Raw genomic sequence first — 21,997 nt, forward strand, 5'->3', positions numbered from 1 at the left:
CAGTTTTCTAAGAGTCCTATTAATATTAAGCTTACAAAGTTTCAACGAAATGTTAGAATAGCACAGGTGATTATTTCATTGCAAATTTAATAAAATTAAATATTAATAAGAAGAAAATATAGTTATATCAGTGGCACATTGTGTATATTTCAAAATCGCTGAATGATTTTTTAATTTTTTAAATTTTTATTTGCGCGCTTTGTGTTCTGCTGTTATTGCGCTGTTATGAGCAACTGAGCATCAGCTGAGCATGTTAAGATTAACAGCGCTGTGGTCGTGAGCGAGAGTACAAAAAAGTTTGTTTACGTTTTTATCAAATGCAAAATGATTTCCAAAGATTATTACACATGGAAATTTGCGGATGCACCACCAGAGGATGTGGCGTAAGTGTGTATCCAACTTGCATATAGTCAACAGCAGTCTCAATTTAATTATTACAGCGCTGAATTGTTGGAGGTGGACAGCGCGCTTGTTGTTGCGGCTGTCATAGGCAAAAGCGCCGACTTTGCGGCAAATAAGATGTGCGCCTTTGACATGGAGCGCCCCAAAGGCCTTAAGCTAGAAGATGGACAAATATTATGCTACTTCAAGCCGGGCACGCAGATATTATTCCTGCACTTTGAAACTACGTACGATGAAGCGTTGCTAAGCCAGCTGTTGGCGAAGCAGACGGCGCCGCTGGACATTGACAGTTTCTATGAGCAATTGCGAAATCGTTTTGTGCGTCAATTGCTGCTGGCGCTGCATGTTTGCCACATTGTGTTGTATGTGGAAATCGCGCCCACCTTCGACCGCAGTCTGCCAAACATATTCCAGCTGCTCAAGTTTGTCAGGGAGCAGCATTTGTTGGAGTTTATGCCGCAATTGTTGCGCGAGAGTGGCATTCATTGCGTGGGCGATAAGGCGCGTCTCTGCGCACCACGCTTGCTGTTTCTGTTTGAGAATTATCCAGAAGATGAGCAAAAAACACGCGAGTGCATCTCAGCTTATGAGTTTGAAACGGAGGATATTGTCTATGAGCAGCTGCGTCAGCATCATATAGTTAACAACACTTCAAACAATTCGCTGCTGGCGCTACCCAATAACAAACAGTTTGTGTTCTACAATGCGTACGAGCCGCTGCGTCCGGATTACATGCATCCTGCTCTTGAATTGTTTAAGGATTCTTTGTACAGTGCGGAGTTCAACGAAGACGAAGATGATTTTGAAGTGTTAGAGTTGGCGCCCTTTGAGGGCTTCGCCAGACCCACTGCGCCGGTAAATGAGCAAGAGTTAGAGGAGCAGAGCTTTAAGGAAAAGCACAACGTTTGGCATTTTCTTCAGCGTCATGTGCAGGATGCATTAAATGGCAACTACGACGAGGGTTCCTTTAAGCAGCAAACGCAGGCGGCACAGTGTAAGCTGCTATCCTTCAAGGATTGGCTGCCCTATATGCAGACCATGCAAAAGTTTCTCATAGCAGCGGAGCAGAATGCAAGCTTTGCCAGCAGAAATGCAGAATATGTAAGTAGAGCAAGAATTTGCTACAATATGTCTAAATAAATATTTATTTCAACAGCAAGCGTATGTGCAGAACTTTGAGGAGGACCTGAGCTTTGAAAAAAAGTAAACTGGCGTCTAATTTAAACAAATGTTTCTGAACTAATGTGTGTCTTGATGCTTTGCAGATTCTGGCTCCATCTCTGCGAGCTGGGCTTGAAGAAGGGCATTGCTTATTATAAGCAGTCGGCCACCAGCTGTTATGACAGCACCAAGCACAAGCAGCTGCTGGCAGATGCTTTTCTGGCCGTTGAGGAGGAGGGAGTCGGTCCATATGCCACGGCTGCTATGGCAAAGCTTAACGATATTTGCTCAAAGCATTGGCAGGACGGACGACAGATGTGTGAGCAGCTTAGTCTGCGTGGATTTCCCTGTACACATCCCAAGGATTTGCCGCATGACAAACATTTCACCGGAGTGGTGCACGTATCCACCTGCAACTGTGGACGCACACAAGGACGGCGCGACGATCCATATACGCTGCGGCAGGCCAACTATGATTACTACGAAGGCATGGCCAACATGTGCTCGTTGTGTTTGAAGGTTAAAAAGTTTCACTTTCCGGTATTTGCACCCTCGACAAGCGAATATCGTGCTGCAGCCTTCGAGGCAGCCTATCCGCAGCTGCGACCGGCGCCCAAAATTCGCATACGAGATGAGCAGCAGCCAGCGCAGAGTGAGGTAGAGGAGCTGCCCTACTCACAGCCACTTAATGATGTAGAACAGAGCCTCGCCAAGGGTATGCAGCTATCCCCAAGCAATGGCTGCTCACAGCCCATGTCGGCTACATATGGCTCCGATTTGAACATGTCCATTGTGGGCTTCGGTCCGTCACTGCATGAGGCGGAAGACTTGCCTGAGCTTCACTCACAGCCGAGCGGTCACTGCCTCAGCAGCAGCGATAGCAGCAGCAGCTCTAATGACGAACCGGAGATGATGCTGCAATGCAAAACCCACGGAACAACCTGACTGAAGCTGGTTCCACGCGACAGAGTCCACCTGCAGGCTATGGTCGCACTTAACCAGTGTCTGAAACTGCCTGCCGCTGTTCCCAGACCTGGTCGCCTAGCCTTGCGTCGGACCCAGCCTATCTATGTAGCCACAATTTGTGGCTTGCATGAAGCACTTCCAAAAAAAGCGCGCATTTTCCTAATTCCGGCTGCCAAACCTTTCTGCTGCCCTGGATGTTATTGTGCGTCTGAGCAGGCCGCAAGCGCCACAAAGCAGGCCCAAATTTATTTCTTCGCATGGCGAGAAGCAAGGCAGCACGTATATCGCAAGCCACGGCCGATCGTCTAGCGCCATCAAAATCTTGTGGCGCTTTGTAGTACGAATGCTCGGCGAGGCCATCGCTGTCATGATGTGCAGTCCGACGATCGCGTTGCTGCGCGGATAATGCGTAATCATCGCGACCACCTGCATAAGGTTATACAGCAATACACATGCCGCTGTACCTATCCATGTTCCATCGTCCGAGCCTCAGCTCAGGCCGACATCATGGCCGCAGCTACATGCGCGCTGCATGTTGGTGCACGCCCAAGGCGCCAGTTTAACCTGTAGATTCACTGCAGTCCCATGGTGCGAGTGGGCAAGTATACCTTTACGCTGGGCAGCAGCGTGGTGCCAAGACTCACACAGAGCGCCTACTGGATCTTACGTCTTCCTTATGTCTATCAAGGCGACAATGAGCTGCTTCTGCCGCCGGAGCGACTGCAGCCGGAGAATAAAACGGAGGCTTACCTGCTGGCAAACATGTTTGGCATAGCCGAAACGGAGAGCATGGAGCTCAAGGATATCCATATACCCTCCATGACCTTCACGCGTCTCTGACGAAAGAGGAACTTTTTTTTTTAATACACATTTAATTATTATTTTGTAATAACCTTTAATGTTTAACTCTAAGGCCCGCAAGCAGCTTGTGCGGTTCTTTTCTGAGTTCTGGGAGGGAAGCTACATATTTTTGCTTGAAATAAATATATCTCAGGAGCAGCATATAATGTTTTAATACCTAATTTTATAATACCATTTAGAGTAATACGCTTAATGATGGCCAAGTTGAAACACTGTGCAACAAAAATCACACTAGCAAATTAAATTAAAAATATAACTACAAACGTTGTTGTAATATTACAATTAATAAATTATATAATATAAGCAAAATATTGCTTACCTAAAGGCTAACAGAAAATCTGATTCTAATTGCATTTCTTGTTTTCAGCTAGTGTCTAGTTTGTTGCGCAGTGTAAGGCTTTGAATTTAAAATTAATTTGCAGTTAATGCTGTGATATGCCAAATAGTTTTTGCATCATTAAAGTAAATAATTCTCTTTAAGTTCTCAAGCACATCGACAATGAGCTAGCAATCTAAACAAATTTTTGTTTCTTAAGTTTATAAATTTAAACGATAATTGTTTTAAATTTAGTTTTGCTCCGTGTAAACTTCCTCTTCGACGACAAAATCATCGTTGCCAATAAAATCCCCACACACTTCCTCCTCGCAGCCCACTTCCATGTCGGCAAAATCGCCGGGCATGTCATAAAAAATATCCATATCCTCTTCATTAAGCAACTCTCGCTCTTCTTCTTCATCCTCGTCCTCGTCTACATCATCATCAACAGCATCATCATCGACGTCGTCATCGTCTTCGTCGTCGTCATCATCGTCGTCATCATCATCATCATCAACATCATTATCATCCTCTTCTTCATCCAGCTCTTGGTCATCCTCATCGCTAACCTCAGTTGCAGCTGCTGTAGCGGCGGCGACTTGCGGCACAGTTGTTGCCTCTGCTTCTTCCTCTAGCTCATCGTAGTCCAGCTCCTCCTCATCCTCACCAGCCGAGTCTATGGCCGCCAGCTGTGGCTGCTGCTGATTCATCTGCTGCAGCAACGTTTGCACTCGTTGCACATACGCCTGCTGTTGCACTTGCCGCTCCACGTTGCCGCACTTGCCCTGCGCCAGCATATTAGGTAACGTTGCCTTCATCGTATCCAACAAGGCTGCATGCTCACGCGTCACATGCAGTGCCAGGGCATCGCTATCCGCATGCAGGGCTCCACAAACAATGCAGACGAGCGTCTCATTCTGCGGAGCTGGAAGAGGAGGTGCAGCTGGAGCTGTGCTGGCGTCCATGGCATGCGCTTGAATGTGTTTATTGAGATAGGCCTGTTGGCTGTAGGCCTTGCCGCAGATGTGGCAGGGGAAGGGCTTCTCGCCGGCATGAATCTTCATGTGCACGCTCAGGCTGGAGGCTTGGGTGAAGCACTTGTCGCATAGCTTGCATTGGAATGGCTTCTCACCCGTATGGATGCGCATGTGTATGTTGAGACTGCCGGATTGGGTAAAGGAGCGATCGCAGAGCGAGCAAGTAAACGGTTTCTCGCCCATGTGGCACTTCATGTGCTGCACTAGCTCGGAGCTGGCACGGAATGCCTGACGGCAGATGGCGCATTGATAAACACGATCCAAGGTATGCATAAGCATATGCTCATCCAGCAGCGCCTCCGCCTTGAACTCGCGCTCACACTCCGGACACACAAAACTCTCGACGGGCGCCGAGTGCGATTTCTGATGCAACAGCAGCGAGCTGTAGTTAATAAAGCCCTTGTCGCACATGTGGCACTGATGTGGCTTGACCACCGCATGCGAGCGCATGTGCACCATCAGGCTGCTGGATTGGGTGAAGGCCTTGGGACAGAGCTCACACTTGTATGGCTTCTCGCCGCTGTGGATGCGTATATGCGTGTTCAAGCTGCCAATGTGGGTGAAGGTCTTTTGACAAATGGAGCATTGAAAGGGTTTGTTGGAGATATGCGAGCGCACATGCTTGGAGAGATCGCCCGCGTTTGGAAACGAGGCTTCGCAGTGTGTGCATTGAAAGCATTTCTGTCCATTGGCACTGAGCTGGGCCACAGCTGCGGCTGCGGAACTCTGCGCATCGCCCGTAACGTTCGCCTTGCTGCGGCGTCCACGACGACGCTTTATAGTTGGCGGCTCCAGGCTAAGCGTTGGCAATTGCGCTGGCATTGCTTGCGCTGCTATTGGCGCCACCACTGCTGGCATTACAGGTGTGATGCTTACCGTTGGTTGCAGCGACGGTTGCAGCAGTATAATAGAAGTGGATTCCATGGGATCCGCTGTGAGCAGCTGATACTCATTTGGCTGCAAGCCAGGCATTAGACCTGGCAGCATGCTCTGACTCTCTGTGCTGCTTTGCTGCGTGTTGGAGTCGCCGTTGGCGCCGCTGCTGCTGCTACTGGTCGAGGAGCTGCTACTGCTGCTGTTGCTGCTGCTACTACTATCACTGTCATCGCTTTCCGCATCGCTGTCGTCGTCGGAGTTATTATCGCTGTCCTCATCGCTGCGCGTTGTAGTGTCTACAGTAGCCTCCTCTAGCTCGCAGACTGGCTCAAATATCCAGCTGTAGTCAGTGCTATCCTCCTCGTTGGCCACAGGTGCTTCTTGAGCTGGTTGTTGTGGTGGCGATGCTTCATTCGGATGCTTCGTGTTCATATGCTGATAAAGCAACAGCGGATGCACAAAGTACTCGGCACAGCACATGCAGTGAAAGGTTAGATCTGGTGGCTCTGGTTTTGGCGGCGTTGGCGCTGGCGTCAATAGCGGCTGGCATAGTATTGGCGTTATAGTTAAGGGCAAATGATGATAGGCATTCTTTAGCTGCACTGCCATGTTTATGCAAGTTTAAGGCTGTTAAAAATAAAATAAGAAAAAGCATGCAATTATATACATAACTCACATTTACATGCATAGGCAGCATACACAAACATACAATTATGTACATACATAAGCTGTGGTAAAAATCAATTTCCGGTTCTCTCTCTTTCTGTCTTACCTTTCGTAGTGTTCTCGTATTTAAATTAGTTATTATTAATGATTTTATGTATTAACAATGCTGGCTAATTGCCATTTAAAGACTCTGCGACTATACATGTGATTATTTAACTGCAATACAGCATTTGCTATTCAGGTTTTACAGTTGCAATTGTAATTGTAATACTTTTTTATGTGTATTTACACATTGTTCAGCTTGTACTTATAACAAATTGTTGCCACAACTTGTGCCTTCGCCTGCTCATAGTTTTTAATTTATTTATTTCTATTTATTGTTGTTAAGCACAAATCACTTTTAAAATTAAACCAATGCTGGCACATTTGGCAAACAAAAGGCGTCCTTTTAAAATTGTTACAACAAATAACAAAAAAAAACGACGCTTATTTTTATGAAGCAGTGCAGGCACGTTCATTCTGCATGATGCCAAAGCTAGTATGCAGCTCACAGCAAGTGAATTTCTTCTAAACTTATTTAAAGCCTGTCATTAGCTATACAATTAATATTTAATTAAAAATAAGACAGTTAATAAGCTTAAATCTGAATTTTTGTTACAATTTCTATTACTTTCCTAACTGAGCAGCGTACCAAGCTTGAGTTTATAGTGTTGAAAAACGTCACAAAAGTTGTGTCCCGGCATTTTCGTCGCGTGCAAAAACAAAAATTTCGCGACATCAATTAAATTTAAGGAAAACAAATATAAATCGTAGTTAATTAGTCATGGCCGATAGCCCATTCCAGCCACGACGCAGCACTCTGCTGCGTCCGCCTCTAAACAGCACAACTAACTCAAATGCACACAATTTATCCATAACTTTGTTGCCAGAAGAACAAGAAATGCTGAGCAACACGAGCGCCACGGCTTTAGGACTACTAAGTCGTCTGCACCATCGCGCCAACACCACTATTAATGCCAACGATGTGAGCAACTTAAGTATGGCGGACTCATCGCTCATGCCGGACAACATGGATGATGATGCGGATCGTGGACGCAGCAAGACGGATATGTTGTTTGTGCAGTTCTTTGAAGTGCTCCAATCGCATAGTAATGATACAAACACGTTAGATGTGATTCAGCAGCTATTGCAGGCATGTCGCCAGGCAGTGGAGCAGCTGGAACAGGAGATTGAACGCGGTGTGGGCGGTGCCCAAGGCAGCAAACAGCGCGAGGCGAGCATAGAGTGGCTGAAGCTGGAAATAAACACCTGGTGTTTGCTACATGCGCTATACTATGACCGCATTCTTATGCAGACGCAGCCAGATGAGGAAATGCTGGATGGACCATCGCTTGGAGCCAGCGAAAAGGAGGTGAGTGTGGGCGTATCATTTTGAAGCTTGTACACATTGCTTTGTTGTCCCATTTACAGGTTATACAGCAGCTGTACGCCGCGAATGCGCAACTGCGTGAATATCAGTTGGTGGTGGATTGGCTGGAGAAGTCTTATGACCAGGACGCACAGACTAAAGCTTTGTATAGCCATGATCGCATGATGGCCTGGGAGAACACACTCTTTCAGCTAGAGAATCTACAGGGCGCTGCCTTTGGCCGTGGGCATGAGATATGCAAGCAGCTAGATCCCGATGCGCCAGTGCGTGAGGGCAAGCCGCTGCATGCGTTGGATATGGAGGATAATCAGCGCCTGGGACGTGCCATATTTGCTGGAGTACGCAATGGTCAGATCGACAAGGCATTGAAGCTGTGCAAGCACTATGGCCAAACCTGGCGTGCGGCTATTCTCGAAGGGTGGCGTTTGTACGAGGATCCCAACTACGAACAGGATGTGGCTGACACAGAAAAGCACGAGAAACTGCCCATTGAGGGCAATCCCAGACGCGATGTGTGGAAGCGTTGCGCCTGGATGTTGGCCGACTCCAAGAAATATGATGAATACACGCGTGCAACGGCAGGCATGTTCTGTGGTCATCTGGATGCGCTCAAGTGCCTGCTAAGCAGCAGCTGGCAGGATTCCCTGTGGGCACATCTCAAAGTGCAGATTGACATACGCGTGGAGAGTGAAATACGTAGTAACTGCCTGAAACGCTACCACCCCATGCCAGATGAGTATTGGAATGGCAAGATGACGCTGGAGCAGATATTCGATGAGCTAACCGTGGCCAAGGATGTTGCTGTGCGTGACTACGCACAAAGCCAGCTGGGTGTCATACAGCAGCATATAATCTTGGACTCTTGCGGAGAATTGTTGCAGCACATGTGCCGCTGGCTGGATGCGGCGCCCAAAGATGCAACGCCGGTGTCTCCGCATCAGCTGCGGATTATGGCACATATTGTGTTGTTTATGCGTGAGATTGGACGCATGGACCAACAGCCACAGCAGCAGCAGCAGGCCGAACGCATTGTGGCCGCCTACGTGGAGGTTCTCATTCAACGGGGCGAGCCACAGCCCATAGCTTACTATGCCGCCGGGTTGCCCAACAAGTTGCAGGTGCAGCTTTATGCCAAGTATCTCATGCAGCTGGATCAGAAGCGTCCACGTGAATTGGCGCTGGAGGCAGCGCTTCATGCTGGTCTGGATGTGGAGCAAATTACAAAGCATGCAGTGGAGAGCATACGCTTGGGCAACTCACCGCCCAGCGCTTTGGGCGAACCACAGACTGGCAAGATTTCAGCCACAGACAAGCGCAGGATTCAGGCGCTGGAGTATCTTACGCATCTCACCGAGCAGCGTGGGGAGCTACTCTGGCAGGCGAATGCCATGATGCGTGTGTATTTGGCCAGCAAAAAGCTTGAGTGTGTGCGTCAGGTTTTTGCCATGGTGCCAAGCGATGTGCCCACCCAGTTGATAAGCATTTATGGCAGCTTGGAACATTTGCCGCCACGCGAGGAATGCAGTCTCAAGGAGTATCTCTGCTACAAGATCTACTTAGCTGGTGTTGATCGCTTCAATGACTGGCTGCGTCTGCAACAGAAGCGTCCTCAACCACCGCAAGCGCAAACACGCAAGACGATGAGTGGTCAAGATAAGTTCACGGAGCGCATGAACGAGCAGCACAAAGAGCAGACATATCGCAACGAACTAGCACGCTGGGAGCAGCTGGTCGCAGAGCAGTCCAAGCGTAAGCTATATACTTAAATTATAATATTTGTTCAGCTTTTTAACATTTTTACCATTTTGCAGTTACTATTGATGCTTTGTACAATGTGTTGCTATTTCCGGAAAAGGGTTGGCTAACGGATCCTTTTACCGCTAAGCAGCCGGAGAATGCAGCTGGGTTAAACTGGGATCACAGAAAGCTGCAAATGGAGAAATTACGCTCGATTTGTTTGCCGGAAATGGCGCTGTTGCTGCACGAGGTCATGATGAAGTCCGGCGACTATGCCAGCTGCGTGCGCTTGGCGGATGAAATTGCTGACGAGCGGCGTCAGCTGTACAAGGTGTACACCAAACATAATATTGCTGAGCTGTTGTCCAAAATTGCCGAGTCATCGTTAGAACTGCTCAACACTAAGGTCGATCCCTGGGGCTATGCTATTACTGCGTAAGCAAGGCTCCACATAATAATTATATATGTAAACATTTATTAGATTTGTGTGTAATTTTAAACATTTATTACGAAGTCATAACTTATACATAGTATTTCTAAGGGGAACGCAGCAGAGCGTGTTGGATGGGCTTAAGATTGGAACAAATCTACATATATCTTTAAGAGCTGGTCTCAGAGGTCGTGTTTTCTTCGCAGCCATTGCTATGTTTGAGCAAATACGATGCCAAAAATTGAATAGGATCTGTGGGGCGCTCGCGTGCTAATGCTTGTAAACCATGGAGCAGGACTGGTGCCACAGTTTGATCGAGATACTGGCGTGTGGGCAGCATTGGCAATGTACTAGAATCGGTTCGTGCGCTGGCGACGACAATTGCAGGCTTCTTAGCCGGTGGCGGTTGTGCTGACTGCTGCTGCGGCTGCTGCTGCGGTGTATTGTTTCCCGATGTACTTGCTGGGGTTACTCCTGGAGTGCTAGCAGCACTATTGCTTGTGGTTGGAGATACTGCTGCATTTCCCGCTCCCGATGTAGTTGCTGCGGCTTGGCTGTTGTTGCTGCTGCTGCTGCTGCTCACAGGGGGTGTATTGTTAGGGGATTCCTTGGCGACCTCAGCATTTGCTGTTGGTACTGGTGACTCGGCTTTGGCCTCCATTGCAGCAATCAGTTCGCACTTTAATAAATCTAATCAAATTTTATTCAAGCGTCAAAGTTAATCTGTGAAACTTGCGAATACACTACGCATACGGTTACACTGTACTTGGCCGCCAAAATCACAATATGGTCACACCACACAACACACTATCATCCATTAGTAAGTTGTAAGCAGTTTTAAAAAGTAATTTGCTTTGTTTACACCTGATTAATTTGAAAATATGAGCTCCCGTAGCCTACGACAGCGTCCACAGCGTAAAACAGACGAGTCTGTTGATGATGGTATGGTGGATACGGAAAAGACTAAGTGTAAAAAAGGCAGAAAGAAGTCGCTTTGGGGTCATAAGTCCTGTCCGTACGATGAATATGGCAATATAAGACACAACGGGCTGGATGTTTGTGACTGCATGAATGATAAATGTGATGGCTGCTGGTATCCGTGTCGCATTTGCGGCTCGACAAGATGTGGACCTCAATGCCGCGCAAGCCGAAAGTTCTACTACGAGAGCATACAATACGATGGCAAGGAATTAGTAATAACAAATCCACAGATTCCCTACCTTAAGAACTAGTAATTATCTTAATTACATTACAAATATAATAATAAGCAATGTCTTAAATGTTTTAATTTAAAACGTATATAAATGTTGTATTAATCGTAATTCATATTTAATGTCGATATTTTAATGATTACTAAATCTGCCTGGCATAGTGAAAACAATACACTGTCATCCAGTCAATACTTTTAATCAAAGGGGAAGAAGAAAATTTAATTGAACGGCACTTTATTTTCCATTTGACAAAGTCCTAAACATGACAGAACTGCTCATAGATCCCGATATACGCGTTTGGGTATTTCTGCCCATTGTGCTTATCACATTTCTAGTCGGTATTGTGCGTCATTATGTCTCCATTCTTATATCCACACAAAAGAAGGCGGAGATAACCCAAATAATGGATAGGTAATCAATGTACACATGCATTGTCATGCACAGAATTAATCGTATTAAAACTTACAGCCAGGCTATGATACGCGCTCGTTTGCTGCGCGAGAATGGCAAATATTTAAGCGCTCAGTCCTTCTCGATGAGAAAAAACTTTTTCAATAATGAGGAGACAGGCTACTTCAAGACCCAGAAACGCGCGCCGGTCGCTCAGAACTCATCGGCTATGTTGACAGACATGGTCAAGGGTAACTTCATTAATGTGCTGCCTATGGTGGTAATTGGTGGCTGGATCAACTGGATGTTCAGTGGTTTTGTGACCACCAAGGTGCCCTTCCCACTTACTTTGCGCTTTAAGCCTATGCTGCAACGCGGTGTGGAGCTGGCCTCATTGGATGCCGCCTGGGTTTCTTCGGCCTCTTGGTATTTCTTGAACGTCTTTGGCTTGCGTTCCATCTACACGTTGGTGCTCGGTGAGAACAATCATGCTGATCAGACGCAAGCACAGGCAGATGCCATGACGGGCGCTGCTATGACAATGCCGCAAGATCCAAAGGCTGCTTTCAAAGCCGAGTGGGAGGCTCTCGAGATAACCGAGTATCAGAATGCGCTCAAGAATATTGATGGTGAAATGTTGAGCTTGGCCAATGGCAGCTCATCCTAGCGATGCCAAAAGAAGCATAGGCAGAAGAAGCATAATAACTAATAGAAAAATTTAGATGCCGTAATAACCTAATACACAAAGATTGATTCTCCAGTCAAAGAGTTTTGCAATAAATTTATTATGTCTACGACTTTGAATTTAGCTCACTCTTCTCTCCCCCGCCTGCATAGTGTGGTGGAACTTTTAAGTATAAAACAGTTAAAATCAATGTGTAAAAAACGTGCTTAATAATAGTAAGCATCCTCGGTAGGCTCGGCTTGTGTAGTTGGCTCTTCGCCGCCACCGGATGTGGGTGCCTCGGGCTCAGTGGGCGCTTCTGCCGCTTCAGCTTTTGGCTCCGCTGCCGGTGGTGGTGGTGATGTGGGTGCTTCCGGCTCAGTATCCTGAGTGGGCCCTTCCTTCTTATCTGAAGTCGCCTCAGTACGTCCAGTATTTAATGGCGAAGGTGGACGCGCCGTTGGTGGAGCCTTAAACTGTTTCTCCTTTTTAAGATCCTTGGGCTTGCCCAGCAGCTTGTAATCATTGGGCAACTCTGCTTCCGTGTAGAGCTTATCGGTGAAGTAGACGCGGCGTATGCGCACATTAGCATGCACCTGAAGGGAAACAGTTTCCAAATAATTCGAACCATAAGCACGACGCGTAAAATCTGCCAAATTAAATTGAATCTGATTCCAGCCAGGGGACATGCCCATTGGCATGGCCGTGCAAAAAGGTTTCACCGAGGTCTTGCTCTGAAAGTTGGATACCCGGAAACGGCGCATAAAGCGTTGGTCATCTTGGATCTGTAATGTAGGCGGCTTTCAGATTGTAGACCCCAACTAGGTGCTCACCAATTCTTACCTTGACTTCAAAACAAAAGTATTTGTGCATATTTTTGATGAGCAGCACTAAGAATGGCAGCTTAATGCCCAGTTCTGCTTTACAGTCGCTGGGACAGTGTATAAAAGTGGTTGAAACATTGGAGCCCATGATCTCCAGTACCAGGGACTTGATGTCTTCATCGTAAATGCGTTTAATATAACCATTTTTTGTCTACAGAGCAATCAATGGATCGTTAGAACTTAACAATATTATTTCGCTAATATTTACATATGTGGACCAGTTGTCCAGCGGGGAGCTGCCCACGCTATAGAGCACCGTTAGGAAGCCTTTCTGATATGCAGCACGATACATATTTATTGCTTATTAGTAATAATTTATAAAAACTATCTGAGCTTTACTATTTGTACAATGATTTACAGCAGTAAAAATTCTCTGATTTGAAATGTAGCGCAAACTATACTTGTTAAATTGTATTAGCTATATAAGGACTTAATAAACAAATGTATTCTAATTGTAAAATGGATTATAGGTGACCCAGTGTGCGCGCTCCTGTTCCTTGTCCGTTTTGTGGGTGGTGAATAGCGATTTGTATACATCGCTAGCCTTGGGATCTTTGGCCACACTAAATTCAGTTTTCAAACGCTTTAATTCCGGATCCTGCATAGCATTTGTAGCACCCAAGCGCTTGGGATTCGCTACAGCCTTAATTTTGGGTGCATTATTAATGCTGCTAGAAGTTGAAGGCTTCTCTGCTTTGGTGCCGCTAGAAGTTGAAGGCTTCTCTGGTTGGCTGCCGTTAGAAGTTGAAGGTTTCTCTGGTTGGCTGCCACTGGCTTCAATTGACTCTGCAGACTCTGCCTTCACTACAGTTTCTGTCTGCTTGCTTTGCTTCTTGTCCTTTTTATTTGACTTGCGTTTGGCTGCACGCATTTCGCATTTTACCTTCATTAGTTCTAAGTCCTCTTCGTTACCATTGAGCACTATAACATCTTCTACATTGTAGGGTAACTGGCATAATGGGCAAGTACTAGCCGCTTTTCCTTTAATCTGTTTCAGTGCACGCTCCGACATGACGCAGCCGCAGCTCCAGAGTGCCACAAAACGAAATTTGCCTGACATTTCCAGGCCAATGAGTTTGCAGATATAGGGTGCATGACGTGTGTCCAACAGTCCTTCGGTCTTGTCCTCATTGGTGAAGGCTGGGTTTGGTGTCAGCTGCAGCTGCTTAATGTCTTTCATGCTGCGCACATGCTCCGAACCCTCTGGCATCTTCTCTTTCTCCAGCAGGCGCTCAATAACACTTTGTTTGGAGTACAATCGCCCCATGGTGCACATGACAATGGGCTCCTGTAGACGCTGTTGAGTCAGCGCGCAATGCAGCCAACGAAATTCACGCTCGGCATCTTTGTCTTTCTGCAAAAGTAAAGTAAAACATTGACAAACATAACTCTATTGAAGAATCAAAGTTTACTTGCCTGTTCTGGCTTTTGCTTAACGCGCACCAGCTCATCACGCCTAGGAATAGTACCACCATCACATCCCATGCTGTATTATTATTAATTAATAATAATTTCAATACAATTTATATCTTGTGTTTTGTTTTGCTAAAAACAAGTTCAATTGACTGGTTCTTTTGAACGTCGATACTTTATGATTACGAATCGATACCATTGCTACCAGTGTGACCATTTGCTATAAAATTAATTGAAAACGCGGAAAGTTGCTTGAAAGAAGCTCAGCTACTATACAGTTTATTATAAACGATAAAGTTACAGTACTAAGTATATTTAAACAACTAAGAGTCGGTGAAAGGACAATGCTTCGCATACGGCACATCTATGCAAATGCAGCCACGAGCGCTGTGAATATAACAAAATATGAAAACATGTACAGGTGCAGGCAAATGAAAAAGCTAACGGTACTTACTCATCAGGCGCGTCGTTGCCTATTTTATACTCCCGCAAAAGTGAGACAAACTCAAATGGCTTCATTTTGACGTTGATGGGCAAACGCTTTGGACCTGACACATTAACACAACCATTTGGACAAGGCACACCCATAAAACTGGTGCGCTTCATTGTGGCCGTGGCCAGATAGCAAATGCTAAGAAAATGAGAGCAGCGATAACGTCCTAATGGTGAACACACATTAATTTGAATTCAGTTGCACGATAATTGCTACTAAAACTCTTACTAATAGGATTTCCTTTACAGAAAGGTTGCACTCGTCCACCGTTTACACAATAATTTAAATGCCCTGTGTTGTCCTCCTGGCCCAAATAGCCAGCATTGGTATGCAGCACTTGTATGACGCTGGCATCATCTTGTGAAAGTCGAAAGCGATTGCTCTTCTTGCGCTCAATAAGCGGACGTGCTGGATCCAGGCCTATAATGCGATACTGCTTCTTGGTCAAGTGATTGCTAATCATGCCGCAGATGTGCGCGCCCAGCGAGTGACCAACACAGGTAATTTTTTCACGCGTTGCTCCATAGTGCGTAAGAAACGAATATATTTGGGCAGTGCACTGTGCAGTCAAACGTGTGTTGATCAGCGAGTGTAGATAGCAAGGATAACGCGTTAGTGGTCGCCAGTCCACAGTTATGACATTAAAATCACGCGACAAATAAGCTAAAATTATATGAAAATTGTTAAATACCGTTTATAGTAGTGGAGGCGTGATTAGTTCAAAGCTATACTCACTAACCATCCCTTAGATACTGTAGATGCTTGTCTATGGCAGTGCCATTGAAGCCATGCACTATGAAAACCGTTTCGCGCTGCTTGCTAAAGCCGCCTTGATATAGAGTCAATGGATTGTTTATTTTAAGAGGCAGACCAGTGCGTGGGCCATGGCTACAAATATTGAAAAAGAAATGGCAAATTATGTAAAGTAGGCTTTATTGTAATTGATAGGTGAAGCTAATGACAACGAGCAAGTTTCTGCTTCAGTGGCATTCAAGCTTATGTAATGCAGGAAAAGCTTAGTTATTGTGCATACTATTTATAAATTACACATCTGCATCGCCAACTTTTTGACAACGTTTTAGTTAAACACTTTTCACATGAATTTTCCATTTGTAAGTCTTTCATGTAAGCTGCAAAATTCTACAGCAAACTGTTCACGTAATTTGTGGTATCTGTTACCGCAACAATTGCAAACACTTAAAAACCTAAAATGGTAACTTGCACTTGGTCTTGGACTTGAGTCAGACGCGGCAGACAAGTTGAACGACTTGCGCCCGCTTATAGCGTTTTATTTGCAATTTCAATTGATGACATCTTTGGCCGCTTTTATCGAAGCAACTCGCTTTGGTGTAGCCAGAAGCGAATCATCTTTTTAGTGGGTCAATTTGGCAAAGGCGATGGCGATGGCGAAAACGAGTTGCACGCCCATTAATTACATATTTTCATTGCGATATCCTTGTACGTGTTTGCACAAGTTTTTTCGTCTCTGATATTTTGACACACTAACCAACTAAATAAAGTTCAACAATTCTCACACTTTCTCCAAAGAGCAACAAATCTTAGCGCATATTGCACATAAATAAAAGCCGTAAAGATTATCGCACAGCTTTAATTAGCTGTCATTTATCAAAGAGAGCGCAGGACAGCGATGCGAACTTTTGAACTTACGGTGCATAGAGACGATGCTCAATGTAGGGACTGGGACAAAAGTTTTTATCGCGCAGAAAACAACGCAACACATTCAAATCCAATGCGCCGCTATTTAGCAGATTTTTCCAATCCATTTGGTTAAGCAGCAAACTCTGCGCATCTGCAAAAAGTTGGAAATAGTCGTGAGCGAAAACTTTTGTCAATGCAGCTATTGTTTTGGCAATTGCTTGCTTTTGTCGTTATACCTTTGGCAATTATCGTAAATAAGCAGATAACAATTAAATTTTTCATTTTTGCAGGCTCACGTTTTGACACTTTTTAAAACCAAATTTAACTTTTACATCTTTTGTCACATAGTTTAAAAATATATTTTGTTGCACTTCAGATCTGTTGCACTTTTCTTTTGCGTATGTAATTTATTTTATTATTCAATCACTTTTGTCTGGCATTTTTTATTTTACTGGACAGCATATACATTTTTTACTTTTACTTGCAAAGCATATGCAACAGTTGGCTTTCATTTATGTTAATCCTTTACGTTGCCCAATGCCAAGTTTCACGTCTTGCCCATTCGCGCGTTGCACTGCAAATGCGCCAAGTGCAGCGAAATTGCCTCACTCACTGCGTTGCCAACTGCCCAGAAGAATTTCGCTGCCGCTAAAGCTGCTGGCGTTGCTGCCGCCGTCGTTTGTTGTTGCTGCTGCTGCTGTTAGAGTTGGCTGGCACCTGTTGCCTTGACTTTAACTTATCGACGCTAACGCGCGCTTGCTTTTGCTAGACTTTGAAAAATCAGTGGCGAATACCATGCGCACGCAAGTCTGCAAGCATATGTGTATATAAATATATATTTACACTAATAGAGCGGATTGTTTACTTTCATAAGCCTGTTTAAATTGAGCTAAAGCCTTTTTCAAGCCATAAGTTAATAACTTAATTATAAATTATAGGACAATGCAGCGCCTCAAAAATAGTTTAAATATCATATCATTGAAACATTAGAGCATTTTTGAATGTAATTCATAATTCAGTTTTCTTTGTTTTGGTTTTCGTTACGCTTTTCACAACAATCGATGTTTATGTTTATCAACCGACGTTTGTGGCTTTAATTTGTTATTGCAATTTTTACTTTTTGCCGGCACGGCATATTATGTAAATGCAAATTGTTATAGTTTTTCATAATTAGACACTTTTGGTTTTTTGCGCAAGTTTTTCTTGTAACGCTAAAAAGTGTTGAGCAACATATGGTCAAGTTCGTTGCTTAAGTCATTTGTTTTGATATCACTAAATATGGCGCATAATTATATTTAATGCTATGTTTAGCAATTGGATGTGCTTATCAAGCGATTTCATGCTGCGTTTTAAATAAATTACTTTCAACTATTTTTTTTTTTTAAATACATTTTAAGCAAAAAGTGAAAGATCAAGTTTAGCAAATGATTTATAGGTAAAAGTCTTAGCAGCCTGAACTAACTGAAGCGTTACAGTAAGCTAGGCAAGCAAAATCTTTAAGATATTGGGCAGCTGCTAACTAAATTAATATTGCAAAAATATTTTGACATGTGCTTACACAAAGTGTTTGATTACACACTTGATTACAGCTAATAAATCATTTAATGGATCAAAATTGCAAGCCACAACGCGAATAGTAGCTATCGTATGTGCAACAATTTAAACATTAATTAATGCTTAGCTTAGCTTTTGATAACTCACCTGGTAAATAACTGAAAGCCAAAATATTCCTTTGGACACGTGCGTTTTAGCAGTAAATGACATTTTAATGGATTTATATCAAAGTTGCCATTGCGCAATAAAAACTCAAATGTTTCTTTATTAAATTGAGCTACACAATAAAATCAAAAATGAATTCATAGCATTACTTTATTTTTTTTTAGAAGATACAATCACAGCTTAAAATGGATATCAACCTTTTGCCATCTGCTTGGGGGAAAGTAAACACAAACACAACCACAACAATAGCAATAACGATGGGAACTTATTCAACATTTTTAGCTACCAGCGAGCGCAAGGAATTTATTTGCATTTATATCACGTCTAAAGTTCAACACGTAGTTGAAGCGCGATAAGCACTTAAAGCGAACCGTTTGGAACGCGTCTGGTTAATTGAATGAGCTCGTTGTTGCTGCTGTAAACAGATAAAAAGCCAAAACTAAAACTGACGCTGTGGCAAACTTATATATGACCAAAAAAAAAACAGCAGCCGTGGCGCCCCAGCTCGACACCACTTGGCCTGGCCCGGTTGACATTGCAATGCTTAGAGTGTTCGTTAGACTTGGCTATGGCTTTGGCTTTGGCTTGTGCGCATGCAAAGAGACGATTGCGTGTCACCGAAACCCCATTTCCATATGGCTGGCTGCCTCAGTCTACTGTTGTGGCTGCCGCATGTTGCAACGTTTTATAATGCGCAAAAAAATTTGGCTAAAATGTCAGATGATTGGCAAACAGAGTTCCGCGCATCCGGCCCACCTGCAGGCTCCTCCATTCAACTGTCTATTAAATCTTCCGCTGTCCACCTTCAATTCAAGCGCTTATAAATAGTAGCTGTCCATTAGTCTGAGGTGCAGCCTTATCCATTCAAATATGCTACATAAATTATGCTTTAAATTTGTTATTAGCATTGTTATTACCCCAAAGTTTAATTGACACATAGCAACAAATTCGTTTTCCTACTACCGGCAACATAAACAGCAGCCGCCTTGTTGTTGTTGCTGTTGTTGCTTTTCATGGTAATTTTGTCAGCTGCCGAGTTAAACTACTTGAACTAAGTTTACAATGTAAACAAATAAACAAACAATTTTGTGGCCGAAGAGGTGAGCGCAGGGTGAAGTTGTTCAAGTGCAGTTGATTGAATATAATGAGTCTATGGGTCTTGGTCTCTAAGTGGCCTCTAACATAACACCATTAAACGAGGCCTAAGTCAAATACTAGTGCCGGCTTTTTGCTTTTGTTGCCAACGAAATGGAAATGAAAATGAAAAACGAAAAGAAATGCATAGAAAAAAAAGTAACAAAAACCAGCTAATGCTCACAATTACTTTGGGAATTCAAGCGATCCCAGCTGCCTGGCAAAAATTACACTACGCTTCAAAAGTCTCTGCACTTAAGATGTTTTAAAAGTTGTCCCAAACTTTTGTAGTGCATTGTTTAGCGCGTCTTTGCTAAACTTTTCCATATGCCTTTTCCTTGACTTGTTGTTGTTGTGGCTGTTATGGTGTCGGCTTTTCAGGCAATCTGTTGCAGCCAATCTGACTGCCACCAACAAATTTCCACTTGGCTTGTGCTGTTTTTTTTTTAGTTTACTCTTTTGCTGTTGCCATTGTTTATAATAGCGAGTACTCTAGATATAACATCAGATTGCATAAGTTAATCTCCGTCAACTTACAATGATATTGAACTAGTTTGTTGACTGCTCATATATCAGTCTTATATATAATTGAATCCAGTTTGTCGCAGGTGCATTAACCTTTTAATTAAAAACAATAGCTTAGATCTGCTCTGGTGTCGGGTACTAATAATTTATATCACTCGGCAATGCAATCAATAAATAACACATGTTTTTGTTTATTCGTTAGGCTTTAATATTGTCTGATTTAAACTATGCAGTTAATTATGCAGCTAAAATTAATAAACCATGACCATATTTGGCTGCACTTGTGCTCAAACTGAACGCTTTTAATTAAAGTTTTGCTGCGCTTTGTTTTTTTTTTTGCATAAATTTAATGCAGGCATAGTTAACAAAAAAAAAAAACTACACCCAGACTCATACATTATGACGCAATATTTAGTTATAGGAAAACTGATTACTTGAACTGATTAAGATTAAAAGAACTTTAATTGAAGCAAACTGCTTATTTTAACTGATTAAGATAAAAAGAACTTTAATTATAGCAAACTAATTGTATTTTATATCTAACAACCATTAAATTAAGTTTAATTTCAATGGCGCCTTGAGTGTTACAAAATTGAAACGTTAGTTACGTGATTAAACCATAGATGGCGTTAGCCCTAACTTAACGATTTACTAAGCCTCTGTTAGTTAGCAGAGCCAGACTTAACAGACGCTCGCTTTACAGCAAACAAAGTTTTGTGGCGGTCTGTCAATTATGCGCTATCGATCCGGCAATTGTTCGCATACAGTTAGTCATGGTAATTTGAAAAGCCGGAAGGCGGCTCAGCTTAAAATGTAAAACAAATTAATTAAGAATTAGTTACACTCAATAGCTAATAAGTTGGGGCATACTCATCTTAATTATATGTTATCAATATTTTAATCACTCAATTTATTCATCAGCGTTTGGTTTGAACTTCCAAATGAAAACCTTTGTCACTATTCGCTGAACTTCAAAGCCTATAATATTATTTGATTGATTCGAAACGCAAAGTCCAGAAATTCCAACATATAATTTGTATATATGGCCAAGCATTTAAGTTAAAAATAAATTTTATCGTTTAGTCAGTCTTTTCTTTGCTCTCTTGGCTTAAATGACAGTTCTGGAATTCCGTTTCGAACTGTCTGGCTGCCAATTTGATTGAATCATTGGCCAATACCAACGACTGTGTTTAGCTGTAAAAACACAACAACAACAAAAGACTTAGGCAACGAACTTACAGCAGACAGACCTTTTTAGACCTTTGTGTTAATGCTGTGGCTGGTGCCAGCTAAAACATGCGCCCCTTCGAAGGACCAGATAAAACAAATGACCCACAAATGTCCGGGAGTACGAAATAAAATTAGACAAGTGCTCTTTACATTGGTATTCTAGGAATTCCACTCCCATGCCTAGCCAACATGCACTAGCTCTACGCTAGTCGCAGTCACAGTCTCCTTAAACTTGCATACAATGTTTGGCCCAGCGTCCATCAGACGCATATGCGGGCAAGCTTAAATATGTTTGTCTGTCTGTCTGCTTGTATGTGTGTGTATAGAGGCGCACATTAGTTCACACCAATACCAAAGGAGAATAAAACGCTGGCCAAAACACCAAAGCATAAAAAAACTAAAACAGAATTCTAAGCGGACGCTAAGTCGCATTTTAAATGCTCTTTATTATTTAATTTCTTAAGCCAACTATAGATGGCGCTTTAATAAATTCAAACTTGTTTGATCATAAGTGAATATTTCATAAAAACAATTTGTTTGTCATTCCTAGCTATGTTTAAAATACTTCTTAAAGTACCTGCATTAATATTTAAGCGTAAATGCGTTACATTCCTTTTGTAAATATTTGTGTAGCCCTTAAGGGAAGAGTAACGAAAGGCCATGCACAACAACACAGCGGTAAAGTAAACGACAACTAACCATAAGAAAAATGACCAGCGATAATTTTAATTTGAAACCAGTTTCTATGCTAAACAAAAATTCTGCGGCGCAGGCAAACACCGAAGACTGCGCCG

The 21,997-nt window shown here is 43.4% G+C and overlaps 9 protein-coding genes across 10 annotated transcripts; 4 read left to right on the plus strand and 5 right to left on the minus strand.

Moving 5' to 3' along the window:
• The first annotated feature begins 324 nt into the window (after positions 1-324).
• On the plus strand, positions 325-3,594 carry LOC108608268 (protein SMG8). The gene is made up of 5 exons (XM_033293751.1): positions 325-383; positions 441-1,503; positions 1,559-1,605; positions 1,668-2,492; positions 3,111-3,594. The coding sequence occupies exons 1-5, from the start codon at positions 325-327 to the stop codon at positions 3,367-3,369; spliced, it is 2,253 nt and encodes a 750-aa protein (XP_033149642.1). The 3' UTR covers positions 3,370-3,594.
• A 114-nt stretch (positions 3,595-3,708) lies between these two features.
• LOC108608267 (zinc finger protein 768) lies at positions 3,709-6,678 on the minus strand. 2 transcript variants are annotated; one of them, XM_017999561.2, is made up of 2 exons: positions 6,392-6,678; positions 3,709-6,246 (listed from the first exon to the last, which is right to left on the minus strand). In XM_017999561.2, exon 2 carries the CDS (start codon positions 6,226-6,228, stop codon positions 3,958-3,960), a length of 2,271 nt encoding a protein of 756 aa, XP_017855050.2. In that variant the 5' UTR covers positions 6,229-6,246; positions 6,392-6,678; the 3' UTR covers positions 3,709-3,957. The 2 variants fall into 2 exon arrangements, with proteins under 2 accessions (XP_017855050.2, XP_017855051.2); XM_017999562.2 differs by lacking the exon at positions 6,392-6,678 and adding an exon at positions 6,296-6,312.
• A 334-nt stretch (positions 6,679-7,012) lies between these two features.
• On the plus strand, positions 7,013-10,036 carry LOC108594236 (nuclear pore complex protein Nup107). Its single transcript, XM_017979347.1, has 3 exons — positions 7,013-7,696; positions 7,756-9,463; positions 9,526-10,036. Exons 1-3 carry the CDS (start codon positions 7,109-7,111, stop codon positions 9,888-9,890), a joined length of 2,661 nt encoding a protein of 886 aa, XP_017834836.1. The 5' UTR covers positions 7,013-7,108; the 3' UTR covers positions 9,891-10,036.
• A 5-nt stretch (positions 10,037-10,041) lies between these two features.
• LOC108594237 (protein dpy-30 homolog) lies at positions 10,042-10,620 on the minus strand. The gene has a single exon (XM_017979348.1). It carries the CDS (start codon positions 10,540-10,542, stop codon positions 10,051-10,053), a length of 492 nt encoding a protein of 163 aa, XP_017834837.1. The 5' UTR covers positions 10,543-10,620; the 3' UTR covers positions 10,042-10,050.
• Positions 10,621-10,703: 83 nt separating this feature from the next.
• On the plus strand, positions 10,704-11,154 carry LOC108594238 (ARL14 effector protein). Its single transcript, XM_017979349.2, has one exon. The coding sequence runs from the start codon at positions 10,763-10,765 to the stop codon at positions 11,111-11,113; it is 351 nt and encodes a 116-aa protein (XP_017834838.1). The 5' UTR covers positions 10,704-10,762; the 3' UTR covers positions 11,114-11,154.
• A 135-nt stretch (positions 11,155-11,289) lies between these two features.
• Positions 11,290-12,164, plus strand: LOC108594336 (ER membrane protein complex subunit 3). Its single transcript, XM_017979490.2, has 2 exons — positions 11,290-11,503; positions 11,561-12,164. The coding sequence occupies exons 1-2, from the start codon at positions 11,355-11,357 to the stop codon at positions 12,147-12,149; spliced, it is 738 nt and encodes a 245-aa protein (XP_017834979.1). The 5' UTR covers positions 11,290-11,354; the 3' UTR covers positions 12,150-12,164.
• Positions 12,165-12,248: 84 nt separating this feature from the next.
• LOC108594335 (cilia- and flagella-associated protein 20) lies at positions 12,249-13,413 on the minus strand. Its single transcript, XM_017979489.2, has 3 exons — positions 13,239-13,413; positions 12,990-13,181; positions 12,249-12,931 (listed from the first exon to the last, which is right to left on the minus strand). Exons 1-3 carry the CDS (start codon positions 13,320-13,322, stop codon positions 12,374-12,376), a joined length of 834 nt encoding a protein of 277 aa, XP_017834978.1. The 5' UTR covers positions 13,323-13,413; the 3' UTR covers positions 12,249-12,373.
• On the minus strand, positions 13,392-14,586 carry LOC108594334 (replication termination factor 2). Its single transcript, XM_017979488.2, has 2 exons — positions 14,447-14,586; positions 13,392-14,384 (listed from the first exon to the last, which is right to left on the minus strand). The coding sequence occupies exons 1-2, from the start codon at positions 14,513-14,515 to the stop codon at positions 13,479-13,481; spliced, it is 975 nt and encodes a 324-aa protein (XP_017834977.1). The 5' UTR covers positions 14,516-14,586; the 3' UTR covers positions 13,392-13,478.
• A 155-nt stretch (positions 14,587-14,741) lies between these two features.
• On the minus strand, positions 14,742-16,877 carry LOC108605675 (lipase member H-A). Its single transcript, XM_017995469.1, has 6 exons — positions 16,832-16,877; positions 16,605-16,746; positions 15,676-15,824; positions 15,165-15,599; positions 14,898-15,102; positions 14,742-14,830 (listed from the first exon to the last, which is right to left on the minus strand). The coding sequence occupies exons 1-6, from the start codon at positions 16,875-16,877 to the stop codon at positions 14,767-14,769; spliced, it is 1,041 nt and encodes a 346-aa protein (XP_017850958.1). The 3' UTR covers positions 14,742-14,766.
• Positions 16,878-21,997: the final 5,120 nt, after the last annotated feature.

This window comes from Drosophila busckii, chromosome 2L, assembly GCF_011750605.1.
Source record: "Drosophila busckii strain San Diego stock center, stock number 13000-0081.31 chromosome 2L, ASM1175060v1, whole genome shotgun sequence".
In the NCBI taxonomy this organism is placed as follows: Eukaryota; Metazoa; Arthropoda; class Insecta; order Diptera; family Drosophilidae; genus Drosophila; species Drosophila busckii.

Coding starts and splice junctions, on each gene's coding strand:
- LOC108594238 (XM_017979349.2), top strand. CDS start 10,763: ATGAGCTCCCGTAGCCTACGACAGCGTCCACAGCGTAAAACAGACGAG.
- LOC108594336 (XM_017979490.2), top strand. CDS start 11,355: ATGACAGAACTGCTCATAGATCCCGATATACGCGTTTGGGTATTTCTG. Junction 11,504..11,560: donor ATAACCCAAATAATGGATAG/GTAATCAATGTA, acceptor TAAAACTTACAG/CCAGGCTATGATACGCGCTC.
- LOC108594335 (XM_017979489.2), bottom strand. CDS start 13,322: ATGTATCGTGCTGCATATCAGAAAGGCTTCCTAACGGTGCTCTATAGC. Junction 13,182..13,238: donor TGGACAACTGGTCCACATAT/GTAAATATTAGC, acceptor ATTGCTCTGTAG/ACAAAAAATGGTTATATTAA. Junction 12,932..12,989: donor ACTTTTGTTTTGAAGTCAAG/GTAAGAATTGGT, acceptor CCTACATTACAG/ATCCAAGATGACCAACGCTT.
- LOC108608268 (XM_033293751.1), top strand. CDS start 325: ATGATTTCCAAAGATTATTACACATGGAAATTTGCGGATGCACCACCA. Junction 1,606..1,667: donor GACCTGAGCTTTGAAAAAAA/GTAAACTGGCGT, acceptor GATGCTTTGCAG/ATTCTGGCTCCATCTCTGCG. Junction 2,493..3,110: donor ATGATGCTGCAATGCAAAAC/CCACGGAACAAC, acceptor GATTCACTGCAG/TCCCATGGTGCGAGTGGGCA.
- LOC108594237 (XM_017979348.1), bottom strand. CDS start 10,542: ATGGAGGCCAAAGCCGAGTCACCAGTACCAACAGCAAATGCTGAGGTC.
- LOC108608267 (XM_017999561.2), bottom strand. CDS start 6,228: ATGGCAGTGCAGCTAAAGAATGCCTATCATCATTTGCCCTTAACTATA.
- LOC108605675 (XM_017995469.1), bottom strand. CDS start 16,877: ATGAAAAATTTAATTGTTATCTGCTTATTTACGATAATTGCCAAAG. Junction 16,747..16,831: donor ATTTACGATAATTGCCAAAG/GTATAACGACAA, acceptor AACTTTTTGCAG/ATGCGCAGAGTTTGCTGCTT. Junction 15,825..16,604: donor GAGCATCGTCTCTATGCACC/GTAAGTTCAAAA, acceptor CAATATTTGTAG/CCATGGCCCACGCACTGGTC.
- LOC108594236 (XM_017979347.1), top strand. CDS start 7,109: ATGGCCGATAGCCCATTCCAGCCACGACGCAGCACTCTGCTGCGTCCG. Junction 7,697..7,755: donor TTGGAGCCAGCGAAAAGGAG/GTGAGTGTGGGC, acceptor TCCCATTTACAG/GTTATACAGCAGCTGTACGC. Junction 9,464..9,525: donor GGTCGCAGAGCAGTCCAAGC/GTAAGCTATATA, acceptor ACCATTTTGCAG/TTACTATTGATGCTTTGTAC.
- LOC108594334 (XM_017979488.2), bottom strand. CDS start 14,515: ATGGGATGTGATGGTGGTACTATTCCTAGGCGTGATGAGCTGGTGCGC. Junction 14,385..14,446: donor TTAAGCAAAAGCCAGAACAG/GCAAGTAAACTT, acceptor TTACTTTTGCAG/AAAGACAAAGATGCCGAGCG.